The sequence below is a fragment of the Mustela erminea genome, chromosome 3, assembly GCF_009829155.1.
Source record: "Mustela erminea isolate mMusErm1 chromosome 3, mMusErm1.Pri, whole genome shotgun sequence".
Classification (NCBI taxonomy): Eukaryota; Metazoa; Chordata; class Mammalia; order Carnivora; family Mustelidae; genus Mustela; species Mustela erminea.
This window is the reverse complement of record NC_045616.1, coordinates 59,402,279-59,428,702: the sequence shown is the minus strand read 5'-3', so window position 1 is coordinate 59,428,702 and position 26,424 is coordinate 59,402,279. Positions and strand designations below refer to the sequence as shown.

At 44.2% G+C, this 26,424-nt stretch overlaps 1 protein-coding gene across 1 annotated transcript in view; it reads right to left on the bottom strand.

Moving 5' to 3' along the window:
- SERINC5 (serine incorporator 5) overlaps window positions 1-24,550 on the bottom strand; it is a 102,605-nt gene extending 78,055 nt beyond the window's left edge. The window contains exon 1 of the mRNA XM_032335864.1: window positions 24,183-24,550. Coding sequence (XP_032191755.1) covers window positions 24,183-24,209 — 27 coding nt within the window. The 5' untranslated portion in view covers window positions 24,210-24,550. The remainder of the gene's footprint in view (window positions 1-24,182) is intronic.
- Window positions 24,551-26,424: the final 1,874 nt, after the last annotated feature.

The following is a 26,424-nucleotide window of genomic DNA, read 5'->3' as shown; positions in this document are numbered from 1 at the left end:
ACAGCAGCCTCTTCGGAAAATGATTTGACAGTACCTCAAAATGTTAAACATGGTTAGTTACCACATGATCCAGCAGTTTCACAGATAGATACTGAAGAGAAATGAAAACATATGAACACAAAAACTTGTACACGGATGGTGATAGAAGCATTATTAAAAGGCAAAAAGCAGAACCATCCTCAAACAACCATCAACTGACACACAGATGAGTAAGATGAGGGATAGTCCATAAAAGAGAATGAAATACTGGTACACGCTACAACATGGATGAACCCTGAACACAAGCCCAGTGAGAGAAGCCAGTCAAAAGACCACACACTCTTTGGTTCTATTCATAAAACATGGGGGCGCATGGGTGGCTCAGCAGGTTAAGCCTCCGCCTTCGACTCAGGTAATGACCTCAGGATCCTGGGATCGAGCCTGACATTGGGCTCCATGCTTGGCAGGGAGCCCACTTCCCCTTCTCTCTCTCTGCCTGCCTCTCTGCCTACTTGTGATTTCTGTCAAATAAATTAACTAATTTTTTAAAAAAGCACACAGAAGAAGCAAATCCACAGAGTTAGCAAGCAGGTTAGCCATTCCCAGGGCTCTGAGGACATTTGGGAGGAAAGTAGGAATGGCTGCTTACAGCCAGGGAAGGTGAAAAAATGTCCCACAGTTAGACTGTAGTGATGGTTTCCCAACTCTGGGAATATCCTAAAAACCACTGTTTCATACAGTTTAAATGCATGAGCTGTATGGTATGTGTACTATGTTATCTTAATTTTTATAAAGACTTTTTAATTAAAAAATAACCTTATAAAGTCCTTTTAAAAGAAATGGGGGAAGTGTTTAAAAAAAAAAAAAGGAAAACCTCAAATCATGATTTTTTTTTAAAAGCTGGCTATTTTTCCTCAACAGAAAAGTAAAAGCTTAGGCATTTCTCCAACTCCACTTCAAGAACAAAAAGGAAACTATGAGGTTTTTTTGAACACCTGTTAATTTAAACAGGAATCAAGTGTCCCCCAAGGACAAATCTCTAGCACTTAAGGCTGAAATCGTTTCATGTATTTAACTTATTGGTCAGCTATAAAATGCTCTGTAAAGTTTACATAAAGTTTTTCATGGATCTTTCCACATTCAGTTTTCTTAAGAGACTGCACATTGGCGATGGCTGAATTCTGGCACCAGAGCTCCCATTTCTCCAACAATTTTCTTGTTTTATACCAAAGCAGCCCTTTCAAATGTCTTCTAAAAATCCAGAAACAGCTGGAGACCCTTACAAAAACTAATTTGATGGTTTAACCGTAATCTTGGCACTCACTTTTATGGGTGGCATATTCTATTTTTCCAGTTCTATTCACCTCAGTACACTCCAGTTACGAAAAAAAAAATGATATTTACATATGCAAATGAATAATACACATATACCCCATATCTGTACAGAACTGTGCAGCCAAATTAATCATCTCAGCTTCCTGTCTTAATGCAAAAATGGGTCAAATCTATTATGTCTAAAGCCATTTCCTAAATATATAACACACACACCACTACCACCATCATTTCCTTGAGGGGCAAGAGCAGTATCAAGAATGAAAACAGGGGGCGCCTGGGTGGCTCAGTGGGTTAAGCCGCTGCCTTCAGCTCAGGTCATGATCCCAGAGTTCTGGGATCGAGTCCCACATCGGGCTCTCTGCTCAGCAGGGAGCCTGCTTCCTCCTCTCTCTCTGCCTGCCTATCTGCCTACATGTGATCTCTCTCTGTCAAATAAATGAATAAAAAATCTTAAAAAAAAAAAAAAAGAATGAAAACAGGACCAGAAAAATGCAATCATACATGTCAAAATTCACACATTTAGGTTTGCTAAAACTGAAGACTGAACATTTTAAAAGTAACCGACACATGCTCGTGAAAAATTGAAACAGCACAGCAAGATGTCAAATGAGAAACAAATGCTCCCTCCATTATCCTCTACCATCCAACCTCCTATTCTTACTCCAATGCAGTAAGCACTCACCACAGGGTTTTTTTAACATTTTTTTAAAAGATTTTATTTATTTATTTGACAAAGAAAGCAAGAGCAGGGAGAACACCACAGGGAGAGGGAGAAGCAGGCTCCCTGCTGAGCAAGGAGCCCGCAGGACCCCAGGATCATAACCTGAGCCAAAGGCAGAGGCTCACCTGACCGAGCCACCCAGGAGCCCCACGACAGTTTCTATGGGTATCTTCTATATGACAGTATACAGTCTTCTATACATGACAGTTTTTGTATATTACAAAATATCTTAAGAGCTTTCAGAAGCCTTTAGGCATTTACAAGCACTGACATACATAAATACTTATGTACCCATTCCTTTAGAAAACCATATATATTGGGTTTCATCACATACATACTTTTCTTTGATCCCTATTTAACAGCACATCTGGGACTTCTCTCCCTCTCTGCACAAATTTACCTTATTTTTTTAGGGGCAACCTAATATTATGTTGTATGGAAGTCTAATAAATTTATACTTATAAATTAGTTTTCACTACCAACAATGAATTAAGATGTTCCACATTTACTCTCAATACAAAAAAAAACAGTAGAATTTATTCCCTCAGAGGTGAATAAACATGAATCTACAAACGATGGCTTTTCTATCACTTTATCAACTCTGGGTATTATACTTTTTTGAGAGAGAGAGAGAGCATGCAGGAGCAAGGGAGTAGTGGCAGAGGGAGAGGAAGAAGCAGGCTCCCCACTGAGCAGGGAGCCCCCATGCAGGGCTTGATCCTATGGCCCTGAGATCATGACCTGAGCCAAACGCAAAAGTTTAACCGATTAAGCCACCCAGGAGCCCAAGGGTATTATATTTTTAACTGCCAATCTGATTAGAGATACTTTTTCACTATATTTTTAATTGTATTTTTTTAATTATGAGAAAGACTGAGCATCTTTTCACATATTTTCTGACAATTTGCTTTTTTTTTTAATCTATCCCTAACCTTTGTACATTTTTTCTATTATGTGTCTTTTTCACTGATTTATAAAAACTCTTTTGGTACACTAAGGAAAACATATCTTTTTTTTTTTTTTTTAAAGATTTTATTTATTTTACAGAGAGAGAAATCAGAAGTAGGCAGAGAGGAAGGCAGAGAGAGAGAGAGGAGGAAGTAGGCTCCCCGCAGAGCAGAAAGCCCAATGTGGGGCTCGATCCCAGGACCCTGGGATCATGACCTGAGCCAAAGGCAGAGGCTTTAACCCACTGAGCCACCCAGGTGCCCCAGGAAAACATACCTTTACCCTATGAATCACTGTGTATCATTTGTGCTTGATTTTGTTTATATCTTGCTCTGGACAAGTTCCTCATTTTTATATAGTCAAATTCATCAATTTGTTTTATGTATCTTCCATTATAACTAGAAAAACCTTAGCCATTCCAAGATTATAATTTTAAAAATTCACTAATCTTTCCTCCTAATACTTTTATGGACCTCTTTTAACCAATTTTAATACGGTTAAATATGAGAGCTACACATTATTTATTCTGATGTAAAGGGCATGGATCAAGCCTCAAAGACACTTATTTACATCTTAGAATTTTGGTATTGTTATCCCAAAAAAAGTGCCAGTCCATCCAGTAACAGGGAACATTTATGAACTCATATTCTGGGCCAGCTACTGTTCCAAGTGCAAAATCCTATGAAGACATGTGATTACCCCATATCACAGGTAAATAAACTAAAAACAGGAAAGGCACACCACTGGAAAGGGGCAGACTACACCTAAATTCAAGCATCAGAATCAGCTCTTAACTATCTAACTATACCACCTCTAGACAGTCAACAATAAAGCCTAAAATGCACATTTGAAATAGGTCTAGATGAATTCTCTCACTATAAAGCATGCTTTTCCTTTTCCTATCAAACATAGGCTCATTTAACTGGCTTACCTAAAGCACTAACTCTTAACATACTATTTCTGAGCAACATTTAAAGTAAACCACATCCAAAGTACAATCTGTGTCCTTATGTCAAGTTTTTATTGTATCTCATAGTATATATTATATCTACTATATCTCATATATGTCAAGGTGGAGCTGTAGTAGAATCATCTACTTTGCTCGGGTCCTTTTTCATCTCTACAGTTGTGCCGCTTTCAAGGAGAATTCAGTCTGTTTCACAAGAACTCTAAACTGTAGGAAAAAAATTATCAAGCCCAATGCACTCAGTGGTTCTTATCTGGGCAGTGTCCCACCTCCCTGGGGCTTTGTGGGTCACAGATGATAAAGGGCAGGGCAGTGTTTTCACCAAGACCAGTGAGTGCTACTACTATCTGGGGTTTATCGGCTCTGCGGGAAGAGCCGCTCAAGAGAAAGAATTGTTGCACCCAAAAAGACCAACACCACTGCCCTGGGACATGCTGGCTCACATCAGCCCTTCCAAATGCTACAGCCCACTTAAGTCCACAGCTTTTTCTTTATCTCTTCTAAGAACAGCCTTACAGAATAGATAATTTGTGATCAAGAACTCCAGAAATTCTTTACAGTACTAATTTCTAATATTCTCGAAGTCTTGCAAACAGGAAGAGGGAGTTATGCCAACCAGAAGACAGAAGGGATGTCTCCCAAACAAAATAATCTAGGAATACCCCCAGACTCGCCATAATGAGGATCAAATGCAAATGAGCATTAATTAGCCTTCTTCGCCAGCCAAAGCCCTGCTTGCTTTCTGCCACACCACAGCAGGAAAAAGAAGTCAGAGACTCAGCTGGCTGGACCTCTCGCTTCCAAGAAAAGGCAACCCCGGGACAACCCGCATCGCTCTCCTCCCCCCATCATAAGGAAATGATTTACTGCTTCATGCTTTTCAAAGCCTGCGAGGAGCAACTACTGCTCAGCATAATAATGTGCACAGAGCGGCTCATTGGTTAACCAGCTCTTTCTAAATAGCCTAATACCTCTTATTCAGCAACCTGCAACTTCCACAAAATGACATCACTTGGTAAGAAAGCATAGTATTAAAAACTGCTTTCTGTTAAATCCTACAATCCCCCAACAGAGCAGAACTTTCTGGGGGAAAAAATGGTAAACAATTATTTGGGAATTTAAGGGAAGAGACAGGACAAAAGGTGTAAACTGATTTTATTTCAGCAAAACATGGTATCAAAAACCAATATGGGACATCAACCATAAGATGTTTAAAACCTATAGCCATGAGCTCTTTGTTGAACTGCTCTGCAAAGATGGTAGATGTCTTCAGGATAATTAAATATATATATCCACCCATTCACTCTCTTGTCATTTAAGAACTGTGTACTGGGCACTGAGCATGGCCAAGGCCTGGGGAGCAAGGTGGCAGCCCCTGGGCCCTGATTTGCTGTTGGTTGTGGAAGAGGCCCTGAGCTCTGGGAGCCACTCTCCTCTTCAATAACATGTGAGGGTGGGTGTGTCACTCCCTTAAGGACCCTTTTAGCTCCAGAAGTCACCTGTGACTTCCCAGATTCCCACAGGCCACAGGCCATCGGAAAACAGCAACCCACGACCAGAAGTGACAGCTATCACTCCTACCAGAAAGTCAGGAGAGAGACTCCAGGTGGCCTGCTACCAACCGAACACTTCTTAAGATGGTTCTCATTTCAAACTACCTGACCATTATCCTTAAAAACTATCTGAGTTGCTAAAAGTTCCAAATATTTTGGCTTCCGATTGAAATTTCTCATACCCCGAGGCCCAATTCCCCTTTGTCAGCATGTCCCAATTTAGTTTGTGGTTTGGGAGGATGCTGGGGATTCCCATAACCAGCAGGATCAACCCAGCTGTGGTCCTCTTATGGCCCAGGAGCCACCGCGTGCACCCACCTTCCAACTTCGCCTGCCTCTTCTGACTATTACACAAAACTATCTTCTTCCTCTCCAAGATCCTAGCGCTGGCGGGTCACTTTGGACTCGGGAGGTCCACAGGAAGAATTAAACCAGAGCTCCTAAAAGTGGAGGAGAACAGCTTCCAAAGGTAGGACGTTTCTGTCTCTGGAGCTATTTGCTTATTATGGTATAAGAAATCTGAGCATAACTGGGTACGAGGAGGAGCAGGAGACAGAAGATCCTTCCAGCCACTTCCAGCACCAAGTTTCTGGGAGTTGGTCCAAAGGGAGGCAGGGGGGCCAGCTCCCCCCTCACCCAGCTAACAGGAGCATAAACTGGTCAGTTTAGTGAAGAAGGTCTCCAACATCCAGGGTTTCGGAGCTACTCATCCTATGTCGGTCCTGCTATACTTGCTTTAAAAACACAAATTTGCTCCAACAGAACTGATACATTTTTTAAAGCTTTTATTAACTTGAGAGAGAAAGAGAGAGAAAGAGCACTTGAGCGAACAGGTAGGAGCAGAGGGAGAGGGAGGAAAAAATCTCAAGTACATTCCACACTGAGTGCAGAGCCTGATGTGGGACTCGTTCCCACAACCGTGAAATCGTGACCTGAGCTGAAACCAAGAGTCAGACGCTCAACAGACAGAGCCACCCAGGTGCCCCCCAACAGGGCTGATATTAAGAGTTCAGAGCATGTCATCTTAAAATATGACACTTTGGCGTATCGAGTAAAGACACCTGAGAAACAGCAGGTGCAAGAAGGACTCTGGCCTTCCTTTTCCTTCCTGAATAAAGGAGGTAAACTCCCACAAGGAAGGTGCCCTCCCTGTCCCGGGAGGAAGGCATTCCTATGAAAGAACAGAAGCTGAGATGGAGCAAATCCTATTAAAACAGACCACATTAAAATGATTCTTACTTTTCTAGTAAGTCTTCCCATAAAATTAAATCACTTTCCACACGAATGCCTCTCTTTTTTCAACCTAATATAAAAGCAAGTAGGTTTCACCATTTCTTTATGTCTCCATTTCATCATGAGGGTTCCCAAATCACATAAAGCTTACGTTAAATAAATGTGTATGGTTTTCTCCTGTCAATCTGTCTGTGTCCACCAGAGATGCGAAGAGGGTCAAAGAAAACTTTTTTCTCCCCTGCCATGTTAGGTAACAATTTGAACATAACAGGATGTGTAATTTCGTTGTGGAGATACCCACTGAAGGCAGAAAACTATACTCAGCGGCACTAAGCTGCGTAGGCTACATGAAATGCACACACCTCAGTTCAGCCAGCACTTATGAATTTCCAGAACACATGTGGTGTTACACCTTTCCACCCGGTTTCAGATAACCTTCCTTCCACTTCACAGTAACTCACACACTGCAACTCTTTGAACATTCATTTCCACAGGCAAATTTCAGACCTTTTCAGAATCAAGTGCCAAACTTTTCATAATATTTATGTATTTGTTAATCATTTTTTTAAAGATTTTATCTGTTTATCTGAGAGAGAGAGAGCACAAGCAGGGGGAGCGGCAGGTAGAGGGAGAAGCAGGCGCACTGCTGAGCAAGGAGCCCAATCCAGGACCCTGGGATCATGACCTAAGCCAAAGGCAGACACCTAACTGACTGAGCCACCAGGGTGCCCTCTTCTTAATCATTTAACATTCGTAAAACTGTAATACCATTTTAACTAGTTTCCTTTTTTTTAATGTATCACTGACAAAGTTAAGAATGCTATGTCCCAACCTCATTATTCCCTTGGCCTGTGGTGGTTCTGTTTTGTTTTGTTTTAAGATTTTATTTATATCCTTGCAAGAGAGACAGACAGACCATGCACGGGGAGGAGGCAGAGGGAGAGGGAGAGGGAGAAGCAGACTCCTCGCTGAGCAGAGAGCTCTATGGAGGGCTCAATCCCAGGATCCTGAGATTATGACCTGAGCTGAAGGCAGACACTTAAACAACTGAGCCATCCAGGCACTCTGCGCCTGTGGTTTTTACTGTACAATTCTGCATTGGGTGATTTTTAGGAATATATATTCACAATGTGTTACAGTAGGACTATTTCCAGTGTTCTAACCTAAAGAGCACAGGTATAGAGAAAAATTATAGAAGACTTATTTATAAGACTTGGGGGAATTTTTTTGAAAGAAATACACTGGGGCACCTGGCTGCTCAGTTGGTGGAACCTGAGACTCTTGATCTCAAGGTTGTAATTTTAAGCCCCATGTTGGGTATACAGATTACTATAAAACTTTGGGCGCCTGGGTAGCTCAGTTAGTAGAGCATGTGACTCTTGATCTTTGGGTTGTGAATTCAAGCCCCACATACAGCACAGAGCTTACTTAAAAAAAAAAAAAAAAAAAAAAAGAAAAAAGACACAAATGGGTTGAAAGTTAAAAGGAGTATATGGCCTTTTAGAGATCAGACAAAGACTTAAAGAGCATTTCCAGAGATAAAAGAGATCATTTTATTAAAGGATCCACTCAGGGGCCCTGAGTGTCTCAGTCAGTTAGCATCGATTCTTGATTTGGGGTCAGCTCATGTTCTCAGGGTCCTTGGAGGGAGCCCCACACCCGACTCCAACTCCTCGCCCAGCAGGGTATCTGTTTGAGATTCTCACTCTTCTCTGCCCCTCGCCAACTTGAGTGCATGAGCCTGCCCATGCACACACGCCCTCTCTCTAAAATAATTATGTAAATCTTAAAAAAAAAAAAAAAGATCAATTCCTTACAGAAACATAACAATCTTAAATGTGTGTACACCTAATCCAGCTTCAAAATATACTAAACAAAAAATGATAGAACTAATGGGAGAGATAAAAAACACAATCATTTTAGAAAATACCCTTCTCCCAGTAATTCATGGAATTAGATTATCTCCATCCCCACCACCACCAACACTAAAAAAATCAGTACAGGAGATTTGAGTGACACGAGCAATCAACTTGAACACTATAAGTAATAATGGAAGAATCTGCTCTTTTCAAGAGTACATGGGGTAGTCACCAAGATGTATCATTTCTGGGCCAGAAAACAACAGCTTTAAAAGGAGATGCAACATGGGGGTTTAAAGGGGTAAGAGAAGAATAAATGAAACAAGTTGGGATTGGGAGGGAGACAAACCATAAGTGACTCTTAATCTCACAAAACAAACTGAGGGTTGCTGGGGGGAGGGGGGTTGGGAGAAGGGGGGTTGGGTTATGGACATTGGGGAGGGTATGTGCTATGGTGAGTGCTGTGAAGTGTATAAACATGGCGATTCACAGACCTGTACCCCTGGGGATAAAAATATATTATATGTTTATAAAAAATTAAAAATTAAAAAAAAAGTAGGCACCAAAAAAAAAAAGAACTTAATATATACAGAATATGTCCTTTGATCCTCACAAAAATAAATTTGAAATCAATAGCAAAAATACTCCTGAAATATCCTCAAATATTGGAAAATCTCTAAATAACCCGTAGGTCAAAGAATAAATCATAAGAGAAATTAGAAAATACTTGAAACAGAATAATAAAAACACAACTTCAAAATATGTGGGATATAAATTATGACTTTAAATACTTATTTACAAGAAAAACAAGAGTTTTAAAATGATGGTCTAAGCTTCTGCCTTTAAAAAAAAAAAATCAACCAAAGGGCAGATTAAACTTAAGGTAATGATTAAGATAGAAATAAAGAGCAGAAATCAATAAAATAGAAAACAAATGACAATGAAAAAAATTATTTCTTTCACAACGTGTTTTTCTGTTTTGTTTTGGGTTGGGTTGTTTTGGGTTTTTTTAGAGGGAGAGAGACAGAAAGAGAATCTCAAGTCAGGTTCCACATCCAGCACAGAGACTGACATCAGGCTCGATCTCACCACCCTGAGATCACGACCTAAGCCAAAATCAAGAATCAGACGCTTAACCAACTGAGCCAACCAGACAAGCATCTTTCCTAAGTTTAATAATAAAATTGATAAACTCCTAGGTGAAGTCATCAAAAAAAGAATAAAGAGGGTCCCTGGATGGCTCAGTCAGTTAAGTGCCTGCCTTTGGCTCCGGTCATGATCTCAGGATCCTGGGATCAAGCCCTCCATCAGGCTCCCTGCTCAGCAGCGAGTCAGCTTCCACTTTTCCTCTCCCTCTGTGACCTCTCTCAGCCTCACTCTCTCAAATAAATAAACCTTTTAAAAAGATTAAAAAAAAATTAAAAACACAAATTGCTCATATCCACAATATTCCTAGTCCTATCAAGATTAATATATTCTAAGTAACGGATTTCTACAAAGGACTCACCTTTAGAAAATCCACTGCATTAACCCCAAACAGGATTGGAAAAATCAAGCAAGGGATGACAAGATTATAACCATACTTTAGTAGAAGGATCAAGCTGCTGGTGGTGTGAAAGAGATGACCATGCAATGCAAGAAGGGACTAGAGGGAGGAAAACCTGTTTATCCAACACACATTTCCACCTTCCTGCCTCTAAGCCAACACCCACCCCACCCCCGCCCTGACACTCCGGTCTCACTTCAGAGGGTGTCGTCTGTTCTCCGATCCAGCCACGATGAGTGGGAAGCACAGTGCTCACTGGGGTGGAGCTGATCACCCTAGTTCATCACACCATGCACTCCACATGGACTGCCTTGCTCAGCCTCCATTCATTCCTACCTTCTCTCACGGGTCCTTCCAGTACTGCAGAATCCGGAAAGTAAAACCACATTTCTCAGACTCCTTTGCTGTTCGGGGCCTGACAGTTGGTAACACTCACAACTGGAAGAAAAACCAAACGAGGGCCTCTCTCCTGCTGTGGTATCTGTGGTCAAGCAAGGTCCCCGGACAGGAGAGGCAGTTGCCTCGGCTAGACTTGGAGGTCCTCTGTTGAGCCACCAGCTTCGTGGGTTTCAAGAAATCGTCACCACCGTGACTGGAAGCAGCTTCAGCTTCCAGACTTCTGGAACACAGCTATCGTAGTATGTTCTCAAATCCAGCAGCTTAAAGGCTAGTCCCTGATTCTTGCTCCTCTACTTCTTTTATTTCTTAAACAGCTTAAATCCCCTTCTGCTTAAGATCTTAGTTTCTTGCATTGTAAATGACACCCTTGCATCACCACTTCACAGAGAACAATGAGTCAAGGATATCTAGTTAGGATCCTTTTCGCAATTATATAAAGGAAGCAAGACACAAATTTCCTCCATTTGATGAACAAAGAAACCAAGGCTCAGAAAGCTTAAGAACTGGTTAACAGGACTGAGCCCCCAACACCAGGGAGGTTTCTAAGGTTCACTTAGAAGGGACATTTAAAAAAAGACATCTAAGTTTTTGAGATGCCTGCGTGGCTCTGTCAGTTAAGCACCTGCCTTTATTCAGCTCGGGTCATAATCATGATCCCAGGGGTCCTGGGATCCAGTCCTGCATGGGCTTCCTGCTCAGTGGGGAGCCTGCTTCTCCCTCTGCCTGCTGCTCCCCTTCTGCTTATACTCTCTCTCTCTGACAAATAAATAAAATCTTAGAGGAAAAAAAAAAAAAGACATCTAAGCTTCAGATGGGGAATTTAAAAAGGGGTGCCTTTTAAAGTCTCTTCCAGAAGTTTCTCTGATTCCATGATCTGCCTCAAAAATCACCCCAACCACAAAACCTGATCTTTCCAGAACTAGACTTGAGGATTTTCCAAAGAATAAAATCTCAATGGATCAAACAAATTTAAACAAGAAAGACAAAGGCGAAAGGGGGTAAAGGAAGAAGAAGAGAAAAATCAAGGGGATGGAGGCTACCTTCAGACTAAATGTAGGCAGCTTCCAGAACTTAGAGTAAATGAACTTCAGCATCCTGCAGTCTGGGGAAAGGAACTGTCCAAGTTTCTTCACTACGCATACCAAGGGCCAGCCCCAGATCTGTTCATGTTGTAACCTGTTCCTCCTTCACGAGAGCAATCTGTTCAGATCTCCCTCTAAAATCAACGACAGGCCCACAAAGGACTCAGGGACGCCAGGCCAAGAAACCAAACTAGGGCTTGATACCTAACTTAAGTGAAGTCCTCCCCGCCCTCCACCTCCTTCCGAGAAATATAGTCTTAACAAGTCAGTCAAGAATTTTGCAGTAAGCACCAATGAGATCATCTGTCACACGGGCCCTTCTCCACCCCCTCAAAGGAATATGAGGAAATCTGCCTGTTAAGACCCCTTTCTTGGGATACCTCCGTGGCTCAGTCAGTTAAGCGTCTGTCTTTGGCTCAGGTCATGATCCCAGGATCCTGGGATCGTGTCCTGCATCGGGCTCCCTGCTTGGTGGGGAACCTGATTCACTCTCTGCCTGCTGCTCCCCCTGCTTGTGCTCTGACAAATAAATAAATAAAATTAAAACACACACACACACACACACACACCCTTCCCACTAAGGGAAAGCGATCTTGCTTAAAACAATCCTTTTTTTTGGCTAATAACGTCCTTGCCCCACTCTCCTTCCTATAAAAACCTCCCATTTCCTAAAACTTCTTGAGGCTCCTCTCTATTCACTAGATGGGATGCTGCCCAACTCATGAATCGGTTTTTTACCCCCCATACACATTTTTTTTTATTTTTAAGTAATCTCTACACCCAGTATGGGGTCTGAACCCACAACCCTGAGAGATCAAGTGTCGTATGTTCCACTGACTGACCCCACAGGCGCCCCCAATTCATGAATGTTTAATAAGGCCAATAAGATCTTCAATTTTACTCAGCTGAATTGTTTTTTAATACCCCAAAACATTCCACTAAAACCCAATATCTCCCACATCTAGCTACTAACCTCCCCTCTACTGCCACAGGTCCTAAAAATGCATTACCTCCCCTCCCCGGCTTCAGTTCCTTAGCTCCCCAGTAGTCTCTAACCCACAGTGCCATCGCTGCTCCTCCTTGGAAACCAGGGCTCCCAAAATACCCTGGCATCTAGGACTCTCCCTTACAAACTTCTAGGATGTAGGGTGTCATCTGACAAAGCCAAAACATCTCCCACCCCAAACCCCCAGGCTCTTTCCTCTCCAGGCAGGCTGTACCCTCCATCACTTTATTCTCTTTCTATATTTGCTACAGGAATGTCTTCCTTTTAAAGTTTTGGGTTTGGTTTTTTTTATTTTGTTTTGTCTTCAGATTTTATTTTTATGTAATCTCTACACCCAGAGTGGGGATAGAATTTACAACCTGGAGATCAAGTGTCACTGGTTCCACTGACTGACACAACCAGGCACCCTGAAAGCCTGCCTTTTAAATGGAGATGTCTCCACTGTTGGGTCTTCCTTTTATCAATCTACATTAGGTCTTTTTGAGGTCATAAGATTCTTTTGAGAAGCTAAAATGGTAAGAACCCTCCCAGATGAAACACTGTATAACCACAAGGCTGCACAGAAACCACCTGCACAACTCCCCACCTGCTCCCCTGGGGCTAGTTCATTTACTCCTAAGGAACTGTCTCCCCCAGTGAACCCGCTGCTTCCTCCCCTTTCACAGGCATAACTTGGAAGCTGAAATACGCCAGCCTCGATTCAGGTCTCTGAAGGAGTTCTGCCCAGGAGAGATCTTATATGAAGAAAATCCAGCATCAGGGGCACCTGGGTGGCTCAGTGGGTTAAGCCTCTGCCTTCAGCTTGGGTCATGGTCTCAGGGTCCTGGGACTGAGCCCCGCATTGGCCTCTCTGCTCGGCGGGGAGCCTGCTTGCCTGCTTCCCCCTGCCTCTCTGCCTACTTGTGATCTCTCTCTCTCTCTCTCTGTCAAATAAATAAAGGAATAATCTTAAAAAAAAAAAAAAAAAAGAAAGAAAGAAAGAAAGAAAGAAAAGAAAAGAAAAAGAAAATTCAGCATCAATTCACTAGTTGCTCCCAAGCATAAAAGTAGGACTAGTTAACGCCTTGAACTCTATTTTTCCAGGTACCCAGTGATTATTTACCGATTGACATATTGCTTTAGTTGTAGTAAGCTTTTTCTTTTTCTTTTTCCTTTTTTTCCCAAACAGCAGAGAAAACATCAGTATCCTTAGGAATGTTAAAAAGAAAACCACAGGTCCAAAATGGTGTCACTTAGGTGAAGTGAACTGCAGTTTCACCCCCTGAAAATGTAACTTTTAACCAGTCAACGTGGAATTTCCTGGTCAGCACTATGAAGTTTACTGATGACTCCTTCCCCTTCTGCTCCCCTAAGGAAGGCAACCTTGCCTAAAACAATGGATTCTGTACTGATGATTTCATTTTTCCCTCTTCCTCCCACTTTTGAAAACCCTTCCCTGTTGGGGAACCAAGTGTAGTCGGTTGGATATCTGACTCTGGTTTCTGCACAGCTCCTAGTCTCGAGGACGTGGGATGGAGTCCCAAGTGGGCTCAGAGCTGAGCGTGGAGACTGCTTGAGACTCTCTCTCCCTCTGCCCCTCTCCCTTATGCTCTTGCTCTCTCTCACAGACACTCTCTCTCCCTCTAAAATAAATGAATAAATCTTTAAAAAAAAAAAAAAAAAAGGAAAAGAAAACCCTTCCTTTTCTGTAGACTTTTGAAGTTCCCTTCTACTTTCTAGTTGGAATGCTGCCCAATTCATAAATTGATTAGTAAAGCCAATTAGGTCTTTAAAATTTACTTGGTTGAGTCTTTTGATATTTAACAGGAATAATGCTACCAAAGCCGAAAAAAATTCATACTGATAAAGAATCCTATTACAGAGACATTTTCATTACTATGGTTACAAAATACGGCCATTGTTTCTGAGAATACCACTGGAGGAGTTCAGTGAGCATGGAGTCAACAACAAAAGACTCAATTCTTCCTTGTTTTGGTGAACCACACACACACACTAAGGATCAGAGCATTAGGAGACTGAGCTCGCTGTGAAATTACTGAGATACAATGCAAGAACAAAAAACTAGAAAATAAATCCTATGAAGACCTCATGGGCTTTGTTTCAAAGTGTGGTTGGCCTGTTTATAAAGACAATACTTAAACAGATATCTGATTTTCCAGCTCTCCTACTTATCTCTGCATAAATAAGATTTAAGGGGTTGAGTGTCCATGTGTTTTTCCTATTTTTGTTTTGACTAGACGGTTTTCATGAGGGGGGAAAATGCTGTTTAATCACTGTATGCTGCAACTTCACTTCTAACCTGCAAGTTGTTTCAAAATTTAATCTGTGCTAAAAAATTCACTACAATTTTTCCGTAACAGCTGCTTTCCTTAAACATCAGCTCAGCTTTAATCTCAGACGGCAAACTACAGAAGAAAAGCCAAAGTAAAATCCCGTTTCCTTTAAAATTCAGATGTTTTATGTAATTAAATCAATCCACTATTTGAATTTCCTTACACATACGCTACACTGACTCTCACACTGTGTTCAAAAATCTTGCAAAGTATCACTTTAGACTACTTGGAAAACCTGATCATTAAATATAATCACAGCTCAGTGACTTGATCAATATTGCTCTCAGGATCCTGTCTCAACCCTAAATTCAACTGACAATGACAAAATGTAACGACACTGTACCAACAGTGCTGCTTGATGTGATGCCCAGAACACAGGATCTCTACAGTGTTAAAAAGAAAATACACCCAAAATAGTGTTACTTAGGTTAAGACCCCAAATCAGTAAATGAAGACCTAATACCCAACCAAACTGCAGTTTCCAACCTCCAAAGATGTAACCTTTAACCAGCTGACATGGGAATATCCTGGTGAGCACTGGGAAATTTATGTATATATCCATTCCCTACCCCCCGCCTTAAGACGGTGACCTGCCTTAAACAATGAACTTTTTCCTAATAATTTCCTTTTTTCTACCCTTCACCCTTTAAAAACTATTCTTTTTCCACCCTCTATCCTTATTTTTAATTTTTTACATTTTTTAAAAGATTTTATCTATTTATTTAACAGAGAGAGAGCATGCACACAAGCAGGGGCGGGGGTGGGGAGGCAGGCAGGCAGAGGGAGAGGCAGGCTTCTGGAGGAGCAGGGGGCTGACCCAGGACTCATCCCAGCTGGAATCATGACCTGAGCCCAAGACAGATGCTTAACTAACTGAGGCACCCAGATGCCCCTCCCTCTCCACCTTTAAAAACCATTCTGCTTGCTAGTGGGATGCTGCTGGATTCATGAATCATTTAATAAAATCAATTAGATCTTTAGAATTTACTCAGTTGAATTTTTTTCTTGAACCATAGTTATGTTATAGTTAAAATTACAGGTACTGAAAACAATTCAAGAGATAAAATGGAACTGTGTCAGTGGCTAGTTCTGCATACCATCTTACATGAGGACTTCTTTTTATTATTTTATTTTAATTTCATTTTACTTTACTACTTTATTTATTTCATTTTATTTTACTTTACTATTTTATTTTATTTTATTTTATTTTATTTTTTGGGTAGGCTCCACACACGATGCGGATGAGCTCAGATCAAGAGTTAGACGCTTAACCGACAGAGCCCACCCCCCACGCCACACTGAAGACTTCCTTTTTGAGGTCAGATTATCATAGGTGAACTGAAATATAAGTAGACAACGCTGTCCTCACTGTTCTACCCTTGCAGTTCACACTGAAACACCGGGGACACTGAAAGGTAAGCTTCCGAGTCTCATACTTGACTCACTTCCAGATCTTGAATAGCTGTGGGAAGCCTATAGGTGATATTTACATGGAAAACCAGGCAGAATCAAGCAATGGGGAAGAGATGATCTCATTAGCAGACACAGTCTGAGGCTGCCTCCCACTTCCCACAGGCCGGTCCTCTTCAGCCCTCCCAGCCAAGGCATCCCACGCAGCCCAAAGCTATTTGTCAGCTCGCCCAGGTCAGCTATTAAAGCAGCCCAAGAAAACAAATCTGAGCTAACCCTCACACTAACTCTCCAACCAACATGGCTACTTTCACTCTATTTACTGCATAAGATATGTGACAGACTTATCTCCCCAACAACCTAAACCTGCATAACTACACAACATCTCCAAACACTCTTTCTGTATTAGCTCACCAGTGAGGTATATAAGCCTACAGGTCAACATCAGCCAATCACCACCCTTTGTTAGTGTGGGAGAGTGACTATGTGGGCACTTGAGTGCACTCTGCCTGCATTTTACAAAAATGAACAGAAAAATAAAAGTGCTGATACTAGTGATTAGAAGACAGGACTCAAACTTCATGTAACTGAAACAGCGATGAGCAGCTTCATACAACAGGAAAATAATGACTCAGACACCATCTAGATAGGTAGTATCTATATAAATAAAGGTAAGGGAAATTATTAAAGTTAAAGAAAATGTTAGAAATGACTGAAATATATTGTCGATGATGGCATCGAAAGGGGGTGTAATTCAGATTTTCTTCACTATTTTTGTTCTTTTAGAAAAAGAAAAACACCCAAACCTATTAATACCTATGCTTATTAACTAACTTTCACTCATTCACCTTTATTTAACACCTCTGGAGAATTTATCATGTTTGAAGGCACAAGAATAACTACACCTGAATGTCAGCCCAGAAAGTATTAATGGCTACAAAGGAGTGGCTTCTGTCTGTGAGAAACTTCCCTGACCAAGGGGCACCTGGATGACTCAGTCAGTAGAACCTGCAATTCTTGATGTTGGGGTTATGAGTTTGAGCCCCATGCTGGGAGTAGAGATTAGTTAAATAAACAAACAAACAAAAGCAAAAATTCCACAAAAAGAACAGGACAAATACTGCAGCTACAGCATAATCCTAATTTTGCAAAGTAAAATCATATATACTAAATACGGGTGGCTGGACTTTAAAATACCAAAATGTGGTTCTCTGGGTGATAAGTGTGTGATGTTTTTTCCCATGTTTCACAAATACCCCCCTGCAAAGTTCAAAAACACACCAGTCATGGATAGAAATGAACTTTCATGCCTGGATCCCTTCCAAGGGTCGAAGCATCACATGATATAATGAGGACCTAAATTTCCAATCACTATAAACAAAGAGCTATAGGGAGAAAAGGTTTTGTAACCAAACGCATTCAACAGGGGGTTCAGTGAGGTCATAGTATAAGCTTTGTCTAGGGAGAGAGAGGAAGCCCATACATGCAGTAACCAGGAAAGAATTCCTGTCCATCAGATGACCATGTAGTGGGTGGTGTAGGCATGTTCAGAGAGAACTCTCAAAGCAAGGGGAAGATCATTACTAAGGAAATGCTTCTTGAGCTTATTTACTTTTTGTACAAGTTTTCATAAACTCTGTGTGTGTGTTTTAAGCTCCAATCTGGGGGTGACGAGATGCCCTGATGAGGAACACCCATGCCAGCTAAAACTTCCTCAGAGGCCCCACTCTTCAGTCTCCTGCATGGGCTTTGATGACCTGTACCTCCAATGAACCCAGGTTTTGTTAACCAGCATAGTCATGGTGAGAAATGGTGAAAACTCCCTCGAAATCTCAACACAAAGCAACTCTGCACAAACCCCTGCACAACAATGACCGAACTGTAAGAGGGCTTCCAGCAGTCTGAGGCTGCATCCCTGGGATGACCCAACTGCCTTTGTCCTTTCTGTTTTGAGTCAGGAGAAGCTCAGGGCTCTCAAAAAAAATGAATTGTCCTAGCCAACACCTAAGATAGGCCCTGGCCTCCCTTTCTTAGAGCACTGACCAAAGAGGGCTTACAACTCTGAGTCCTTGTCCCTTTGAGATGTATATGTATTTCCTATGACTCTGCAGTGTCTTTCTCAAAATTTACAAAATTTTCTCAAGGACCCACATGCCATCGCTTGGAAATATAATCATCAGGAAGGACAGGACGTGTCTCCCCAGTCTCAGTGGAAGGACAATCTTAACTTGCCAACCAGCAGACACAACTGGCCTAGGCGCAAATACACTCACCAACTCCTCTAACGTTTCACTTCCTTAACTCTGCTGGGCCCCACTCACTCCTCCCTACTCCCTCATTCCCCCTTGAAAACTCTGGACAAATGGCAAAAGAGCTCAGCTATTTTCCCTGCTGTCAGTGGCTATGGAACAAAAGGTTTCCACTGCTTTAACATTTAGCTTTATGTGTCTTTGACCATGGATGGTTCCTGGTGGCATTCGTGATTTCGTTAACCAATGTAACAGACATTAGAAATGGGCTTTCAGGGGCGCCTGCATGGCTCAGTGGGTTAAAGCCTCTGCCTTCGGCTCAGGTCATGATCCCAGGGTCCTGGGATCGAGCTCCGCATAGGGCTCTCTGCTCAGCGGGGAGCCTGCTTCCTTCTCTCTCTCTGCCTGCGTCTCTGCCTACTTGTGATCTCTGTCAAATAAATAAATAAAATCTTTAAAAAAAAAAAAGAAAGAAAGAAAAGAAAAGAAATGGGCTTTTATTTTCATTGAGAATCTCAATGATTAAGACAATCTGGCTGGAAATACCTTGGCCAGGGCATTCCCGCCCTTACACAAACTGGCTCGACCACCACTGGAGAGTGAATGTGCACCCCAGGAATGGCACCATGGCCGGGATCCATCCATGCAGTCATGTTGGCTTGGCAGCCTAGGGCCCTGCGCACTAGACTACAGCTGTGCCTGGTGATGCAGGGAACATGCAAGTTCCATGTCAATGCCCCCCAAGAAGGGCCAAGAGCTGGGATCAGATCAGGCTGCGTGATCATTCTGTACCTGCCTGCCAATACATGTCCGGATGAGCAGAAGAATTTTGTCTGGAAGAAACTAAACCTCACCCACCCACAGCCACTAGCAACTACCAATATCTATCAAAACAGTCCAGTAGCTGGGTATTCAAAACCGCCTGAGGCCCATGATACCCCCAGATAAGATAAGGAGCAACTGTTACCAATTATTTATTCATTATCAGAATATTAGAGAATGGCAATCTTGTAGTTAAAAGCCCCAACTTAAGTGGGCCAGTGTTCAAGGCCTGTCTCCACCACCATGAAATATCAGTCAAGTTCATTTATTTCTCTGTTCTACTGTTGCCTCCCCTGCAAAAGGAGGCCAGTTAATCGCCCCTTAAGGCTGTTGTGAAAAACGAATGCTGTAACATAGGTGGAAACAGAGAGCACGTTGTGGGCATGAAACAAACTTCAGCTATTGTTACTGCTATCATTCATGCTTACACTTGCCTGGAGAAAACCCTGTCGAGCTTTATTCTCAAAGTGCCCTAAGAGCACTGTCTGGATTTTTCAACACCTCATTTCACCTCTGACAGAGTGCGTACTGTCATTTTCTGTACCTAGCTTTCCCCACATTTCCACCCCCGACTAGCCCTTAAGTTCCAGGAGAGCGAGGAAGCTTCATCATCCACTCTTCAGGGACCTGCCACAGTGCTGGGTACCCACAAAGTGTTGAGTGGTCACTCTATCCTGTCATCTCTCCTTCCATTAGCACCCATTAGCAACAGCATAAGCAAAATCTAAGTGCATATTAGAGTCAGCACAAATGTAAGACGACCTGGACAACGCCTAGGCACAGGTGGATATTGGCCCATAACAAACTAAGAGTTTCGGGGTTCCTTACTCTGTGCCAAGCCATGTTTCAGAGACCATATGTCTAGATCACATACTATCTTCACATAACCCCAAGAGGTACTATCCCACCCATTCTACAGTTGAGGAAAACTGAGGTTAATAGAGCAAAGGTAAAATGCACTCATTCACAAGAGCCCTGGTTGTCCAGATTTCCCAATTCAAATCCAGACCTGAGTCCGTAGCTCTCTTATGGCTTACATATTTTTCCTAATGGTCCTCAGTTAAAGTCCCCCAAATTTCTATCACCAACCTCAAGCTTCTCCTAACTTGTTTTTTAAGATTTTATTATTAAGTAATCTCTACACCCAATGTGGGGTTGGAAGTCAACCCCAAGGTCATGAGTCACATGCTCTACCCATTGAGCCTGCCAGGCGCCCCCCAAACTTCTCCCAATTTAAACATCTAACTGGGGGCACCTGGGTGGCTCAGTCAGCTGAGAGTCGGCCTTCGGCTCTGGTCTTGATCCTGGGGTCCTGGAATCAAGCCCCACATCGGGCTCCCTGTTCAGCAAGGCGAGTCAACTTCTCTCTCTCCCTCTGCCCCTGCTCATGTTCTCTCTCTCTTGCTCACTCTTTATATCAAATAAATAAAATCTTAAAACAAATAAGTAAAATAATCATCCAACGGGTAACTTGCCACTTCCATTTAATTTATAATAGGCTTCTCAAATGTAACAAAGCCAAAAGAAAATTACTGGGCTTTCCTTCCCAAATGTCCTCCTCCCTTCAAGCCTATCTCACCTAGTAAATTGTCATCAATCCACTTGCTGGGGACAAATCCAGAACCGCTCTCATTCCCACACCCACTTCTTATCCAGACGGAAGTCCAATTCTATCTCTAAAATTAGCCCAGAAGCCAACAACAGGACACTGTAAACACTACAGCCTACGTTAAGGTAAAACACGCTCTCCTCAGACTAACAGCAGCAGCTGAATCATCAAGATTTAAGCTCCATCAGGAGGTATTTCTGCTCAGTGCTACAGCCTACTTGCACACGGAGGAGGCAGTTAAATCATATTCACTGAATGAACAGCTCTGACTGCTCTCCCTGCCTCCACTCTAGTCCCTGATACCGTTGAGTCTTCACAGCACCCAGAGTGATGGAAGCATAAATCGAACCACAGCTCTCATTGGAACAGGAACAAAACCCCAACTCCAACCGTGGCTGACAGTCTCTGGTCACGTCTGCCCCCACCTGCCTCTTTACCCCATCTGCCTCACTGACGACACCCCAGCCACACTGTACTCCCTTCTGTAACTCGAAAATCCTGAAAGCCTCCTTACCCAGACCTTGACATGGATGTCTCTCCTTACCGATCTGTCTAAAATCCGGGAGCATTTTCTCAGTCTTCCCCAGCAAGCTACCCAAAGCCCCTCAGCCACCAGGTCTGGTTATAGTACTACTACTGACCGTTTCACGGTTTACATGCTTTGGGGATGTCCCCACCCACAACGGGACAGCCACGGAGGGCAGAGATGATGTCCACCTGGCTCACTGCCCTATCTTTAGCTCCTGGCACATAGTAGGTGCTGTGACATTATGATACAACCAGAAACAGAGATTTGGTCTTCCTTCGTAGTGTGGGAGGCTCAGGAGATTTGTGACTGGTATCTGAAAAGTGGGACGAGAGGCAGTCTTATCTGAGTAAGCCTGTGGGATACTAAATCCAGGTAGTGTCATAATTGAGTTGAATTGTTGTGAGTCCAGTTGGTGTGCGGGGAGTTGGGAAACTGGTTGGTGTGGTTGGCTTGGTCAGTTAAGCGTCTGCCTTCAGCTCAGGTCATAATCCCAGAGTCTCACATGGGAGTCCTTGCTCAGCAGGGAGCCTGCTTCTCCCTCTGCCTGCCTCTCCTCTTGCTTGCGTGCTCTCGCTCTCTCTCTCCCTCTCTCTCTGAGAAATAAATACATAAAATTAAAAAAAAAAAAAAAAGAAATGCTGTGAGTAAAAATAGTTCATAGGTGCTCAAATTAAACAAAAGATTGGCAGAACAGAAAAATTGACTTAGCTTCTGATAGTGCTATGAGGTTTTCTACAGTTGTTAACAGCCCCATCCGTATGAAATCACAGTGTCATCAACCCCTCTCTGCCTTGAGATCCACCACATTTTTGCCTCAAGCAGCCCAGAGAAAGCAGAAGTTAACTTTCCTGTGATGAATGGCCAGGATTTGGTTCTTTCCAAAGTCCTGAGAGGGGGATTTTAGAAACAAGTCATTAAATCCTGCCAAAATATCAACCATACCAATAATTCTTTTACAAGACCACTTGAGTCCCAGTAATCATTTTCAAAGCCCTAAATTAGCCGCTTGGAGTCACAGAAGGCCTCAAGGGGCTTTCAAGGGACTAGAGAAGGACAGATGCCCCTAAATGTCTGCAAATACTAAATAATGGGAAGTGTGGCATCAAATTGGAAGGCATCTCAAACAACAACAATGAAAGATTTGCAACTCTTTCTTGAGCTTGGGAACATTCAGAAAATAGCCTTTTCCATCACCTTGGTCTCAAAAGCCCTGGCAAGGTGGTAAGCACCATCTCTCACTTCTTGCCTGACTTAACGCAAGTCATTACAGCTCAAGGTAAAAACCTCAATTGTCAGCGGGGCCTGGCTGGCTCAATGGGTGGACCACAGGATTCTTGGTCTCAGGGTTGTGAGTATGAACCCCAGGTTGGGTAGGGAGACTACTTAAAAATACAAATCTAAAAAAATCCCACAAAAACCTCAATTTCCTCATGTCTGAAAAGGCCAATGTGAATGCATGCCAAGTACAGTATTAGACCCCCAAAAACCAGGATAACTTCACATAGCCACTAGAAGGGTGATGGATTATCTGCCAGTATAACTGGCCAGTTACAGAAACTCACAGTTTAACCCCTGCATCACTTACACTGGCTGTCCTTGATTGCCCTAAGGCTGAATATATTAGAAAGCAACAACATCCCAGCACGTGAATGCTTCCCGGAGACAGACTCATTTGGAGGGAAAAAAATTAAAATTGTGTACAGAATAGAGAACACAGGGAGAAGGGAGCTCCACATCTGTAAGGCTTTACCTAGTTGGTTGTTTCTTACTCTGCAGGAAGGCATGAAATTAGTGTTCAAGAGTTAAAACCTAGTAATTCTGCCCAGATGCGCTACTCACCAGTAGGAGTCGCCAATCCCAAGTAGACATATATGTTTTAAGATACTGTATATATGAGTGTAACTGGCAAGTTCAGTTAAAAGGAGGGACGGGAAGGTTCGCGCTCTGCCCAGGCAGCCAGGTTGCGTCCAGCCAGGATTGCGTCGGCAAACTCGGGAAGCAGGGCTGAGTCTTCCCCGCGACCCGCCCTGAGCACCATAGTTTGGAAACAAGGTTTCGAGACATTGTCGAAGGCAGAGAGCCAACGCTCTACGCTTGCAAGATGCCAAGTGCAAGCTGCCTGGGCCATATGACCCGAGTTTTGCTCGCGGCAAGAGAAAGGAGACGTTGCCCAAACGCACGTCTTTTTCTGGGCTCGTCGGGTAGTGCAGAACCGGTGGGCTACGGAGCTCAGCACGACACACTCGTGCCCTGCAAAGGGGGAGGCGAAACTCTCCGGGGACAGTCGGGTTCATTCGCCCGAGCCCTGCCTGCCCCGCCCTAAGTCCGTAAGACCTGACGGGAAGACCTCGGGGTCTCCTCTCGGGCTTCCCCGTGTCCCTTCCAGGCCGCCCACCGCACAGGGTTTCCCCGACGGCTGGGCGCCGCGCTCCGGCCCGAGGCACTCACCCGGACTGCGCAGCGTCAGCCCCGTACGACCCACCTGCCCCAGCTCACTCACAGCTGCGGATTTGCGGCGCGCACGCAGGGAAGTCGGCGGTGCCTGGGCTCCCGGTCCCGCAGCCCGACCCTTCGCCCCGCTCCCGCGCTCCCCCCCGCTCACCTGGCCCGCACAGCACTGCGCTGACATCGCGGCGGTCGACGACCACGGGCTTACTCGGCCCGCTGCCCGCTCGGCTCCGACCCTCCTGGCTACCTCCAGCCGCGATCGCCCCTTTCTGGAGCAGCTCGCTCCTGCGCGCCGACCAGCCCCAGTCGAAAGCCCGGCACTGCCGCCAGGGAGAAAACAACCGCCACCAAACCCCGCCTCGCCGCCCAGGCCCCGCCCGCCCCCTCGAGCCGCGGCCGCCCTCAGCCCCGCCCCGCTCCCGCCCCTTCCCTGGCGCTCCGCCGCGGAGCAGGCTCGCCCGGGGCTCGCACTTCCGCTGGCGTCAGGCGGCCGGGCCGCTGCGCTCACTTCCCGGTGCGGCGCGGGGCTGCGCAGTCCGCCCACCGTCGGGCGGGCCTGGCGTCCCCGTACTTCGCCGGCTCTCGGCCCCCGCAGAGGAGGTCCGGCGGCTCTATGACCCGCTGCTCCGATGAGAGAGCTGGTGGCCAACTCCAGGGAAGCTTAGATCCTTAACTGATTGCGGAGTGACCCGCACAGAACCGACGCCGTGGGGACCAGCGAGTGCTGGTCGGCTCTCTGCCTCGCGCCCACTGAGATCTCGCCTGGATCCGTTTCTGAAGTCCCGTTATCTCCCCTCCTCTGCCAGGGAAACTAAACGACTTTAGGGAAAGTCCCCTCTTCTCCAGTTCCCTTGAATCCATGCGCCCTTGGCTGTTTGGCCCTGTCTTTGCCAGGGCACTTTGAGGGATTCAGTGAGAGCCCTTTCCGCGCTTGCCTGGACATTGATCTATATTCCAGCTTTCATCCCCGCCCAGGGACTCAATTTGCATCCCTGCTGCCTTCCTCCCCGACCTCACTTGAAAAAGGGTCCCCAATTGCTCGCTACATACAGAAAATAGCGCCCCTAGTTCTCCCTACCCAAATCTGCTCTCCTCACAGCCACTTGAAGAAGAGGAGTTAGTACGAACTTTGCGTCAAGCCCTTTTACTTAAAACAGGACAGTACCCATTTAGAAATGAGGCACTGAAGCCCAGATACCTTAAACAACTTGCCCAAAGCTTCACAGCAAAGCTGAAGAAGCAAAATTCGGACAGGAGTTCACTTGCCTAATCCTTTTGCACTCCATGCAAGTCTTGCCCTTAAATGAACTCGCTTCCAAGACAGAGCCTTTGGCCAAGGAGTGTATTGTTGGGCAGGATAGAGGCTCATGCCTGGGTGGTTCAGTGCGTTAAAACCTATGCCTTCAGCTCAGGTCATGATCCCAGGGTCCTGGGATGGAGCCCTGCATCCAGCTCTCTGCTCAGCTGGGAGCCTGCTTCCTCCTCTCTCTCGGCCTGCCTCTCTGCCTACTTGTCATCTCTGTCAAATAAACAAATAAAATCTTAAAAAAAAAAAAAAAAGTATATACGCTCAGAGTGGAAGGAAAGTCAGATGGGAACTGGTCCTGAGGTTTTATGAGCTGTGCAGGGTCTCCTTGAATCTCAAACCCTAGAGTTTAGAGGAAGAAAGGTAGAGCAGGACCTACTCAGAGCCACGGAAAGTAATGAGAATTGGCTTTAAAATTCGGAAATAATAACAAAATAGAAAAAAATTTTAAAACAGCAAAAATAGCAGCAGACCAGCCCAGCACCCTGCTCCCTCGTGGCCCCGGACTCATCCAAAGCCAAGACCACTCTGGCCCCATTTTGCACCTGGGGAGACTGGTTGGACACCTAGAGTTTCTGTCCAGGTGGGAAGAGCCAGGCAGCTTCTGGGAAAGGGGAGGTGTGACATTTATATGTGTTTGAGCAGTCTGGGATCTAGGCCTCCTATCCAGTTAGAGAAACTGGGGCTCAAGAAGGCAGAGAATTCTCACCAGCAACCTCTGTGATAGAGGCAGAACTGATAGAAGGATCAGGCCTTCTGACCCTGAATCCCGCGCTCTTTTTGCCAAAGCGATGCCAACATGGGAGGGTTCTGTGACTGTATCAATACCAGCCTCCCAGAGAGTTAACGCAAGAATTAATAACCCAGGGATTTGGGGCGCCTAGGTGGCTCAGTCAGTTAAGTGGCTGTCTTAGGCTCAGGTCATGATCCCAGCGTCCTGAGATTGAGGCCTGCGTCTGGCTCTTTGCTTTGCAGAGAGCCTGCTTCTCTCTCTCCTTCTGCCTGCCACTCTGCCTGCTTGTGTTCTCTCTCCCTCTGTGTCAAATAAATAAGTAAAATCAAATAATAATAATAGTAACAACCCAGGGAT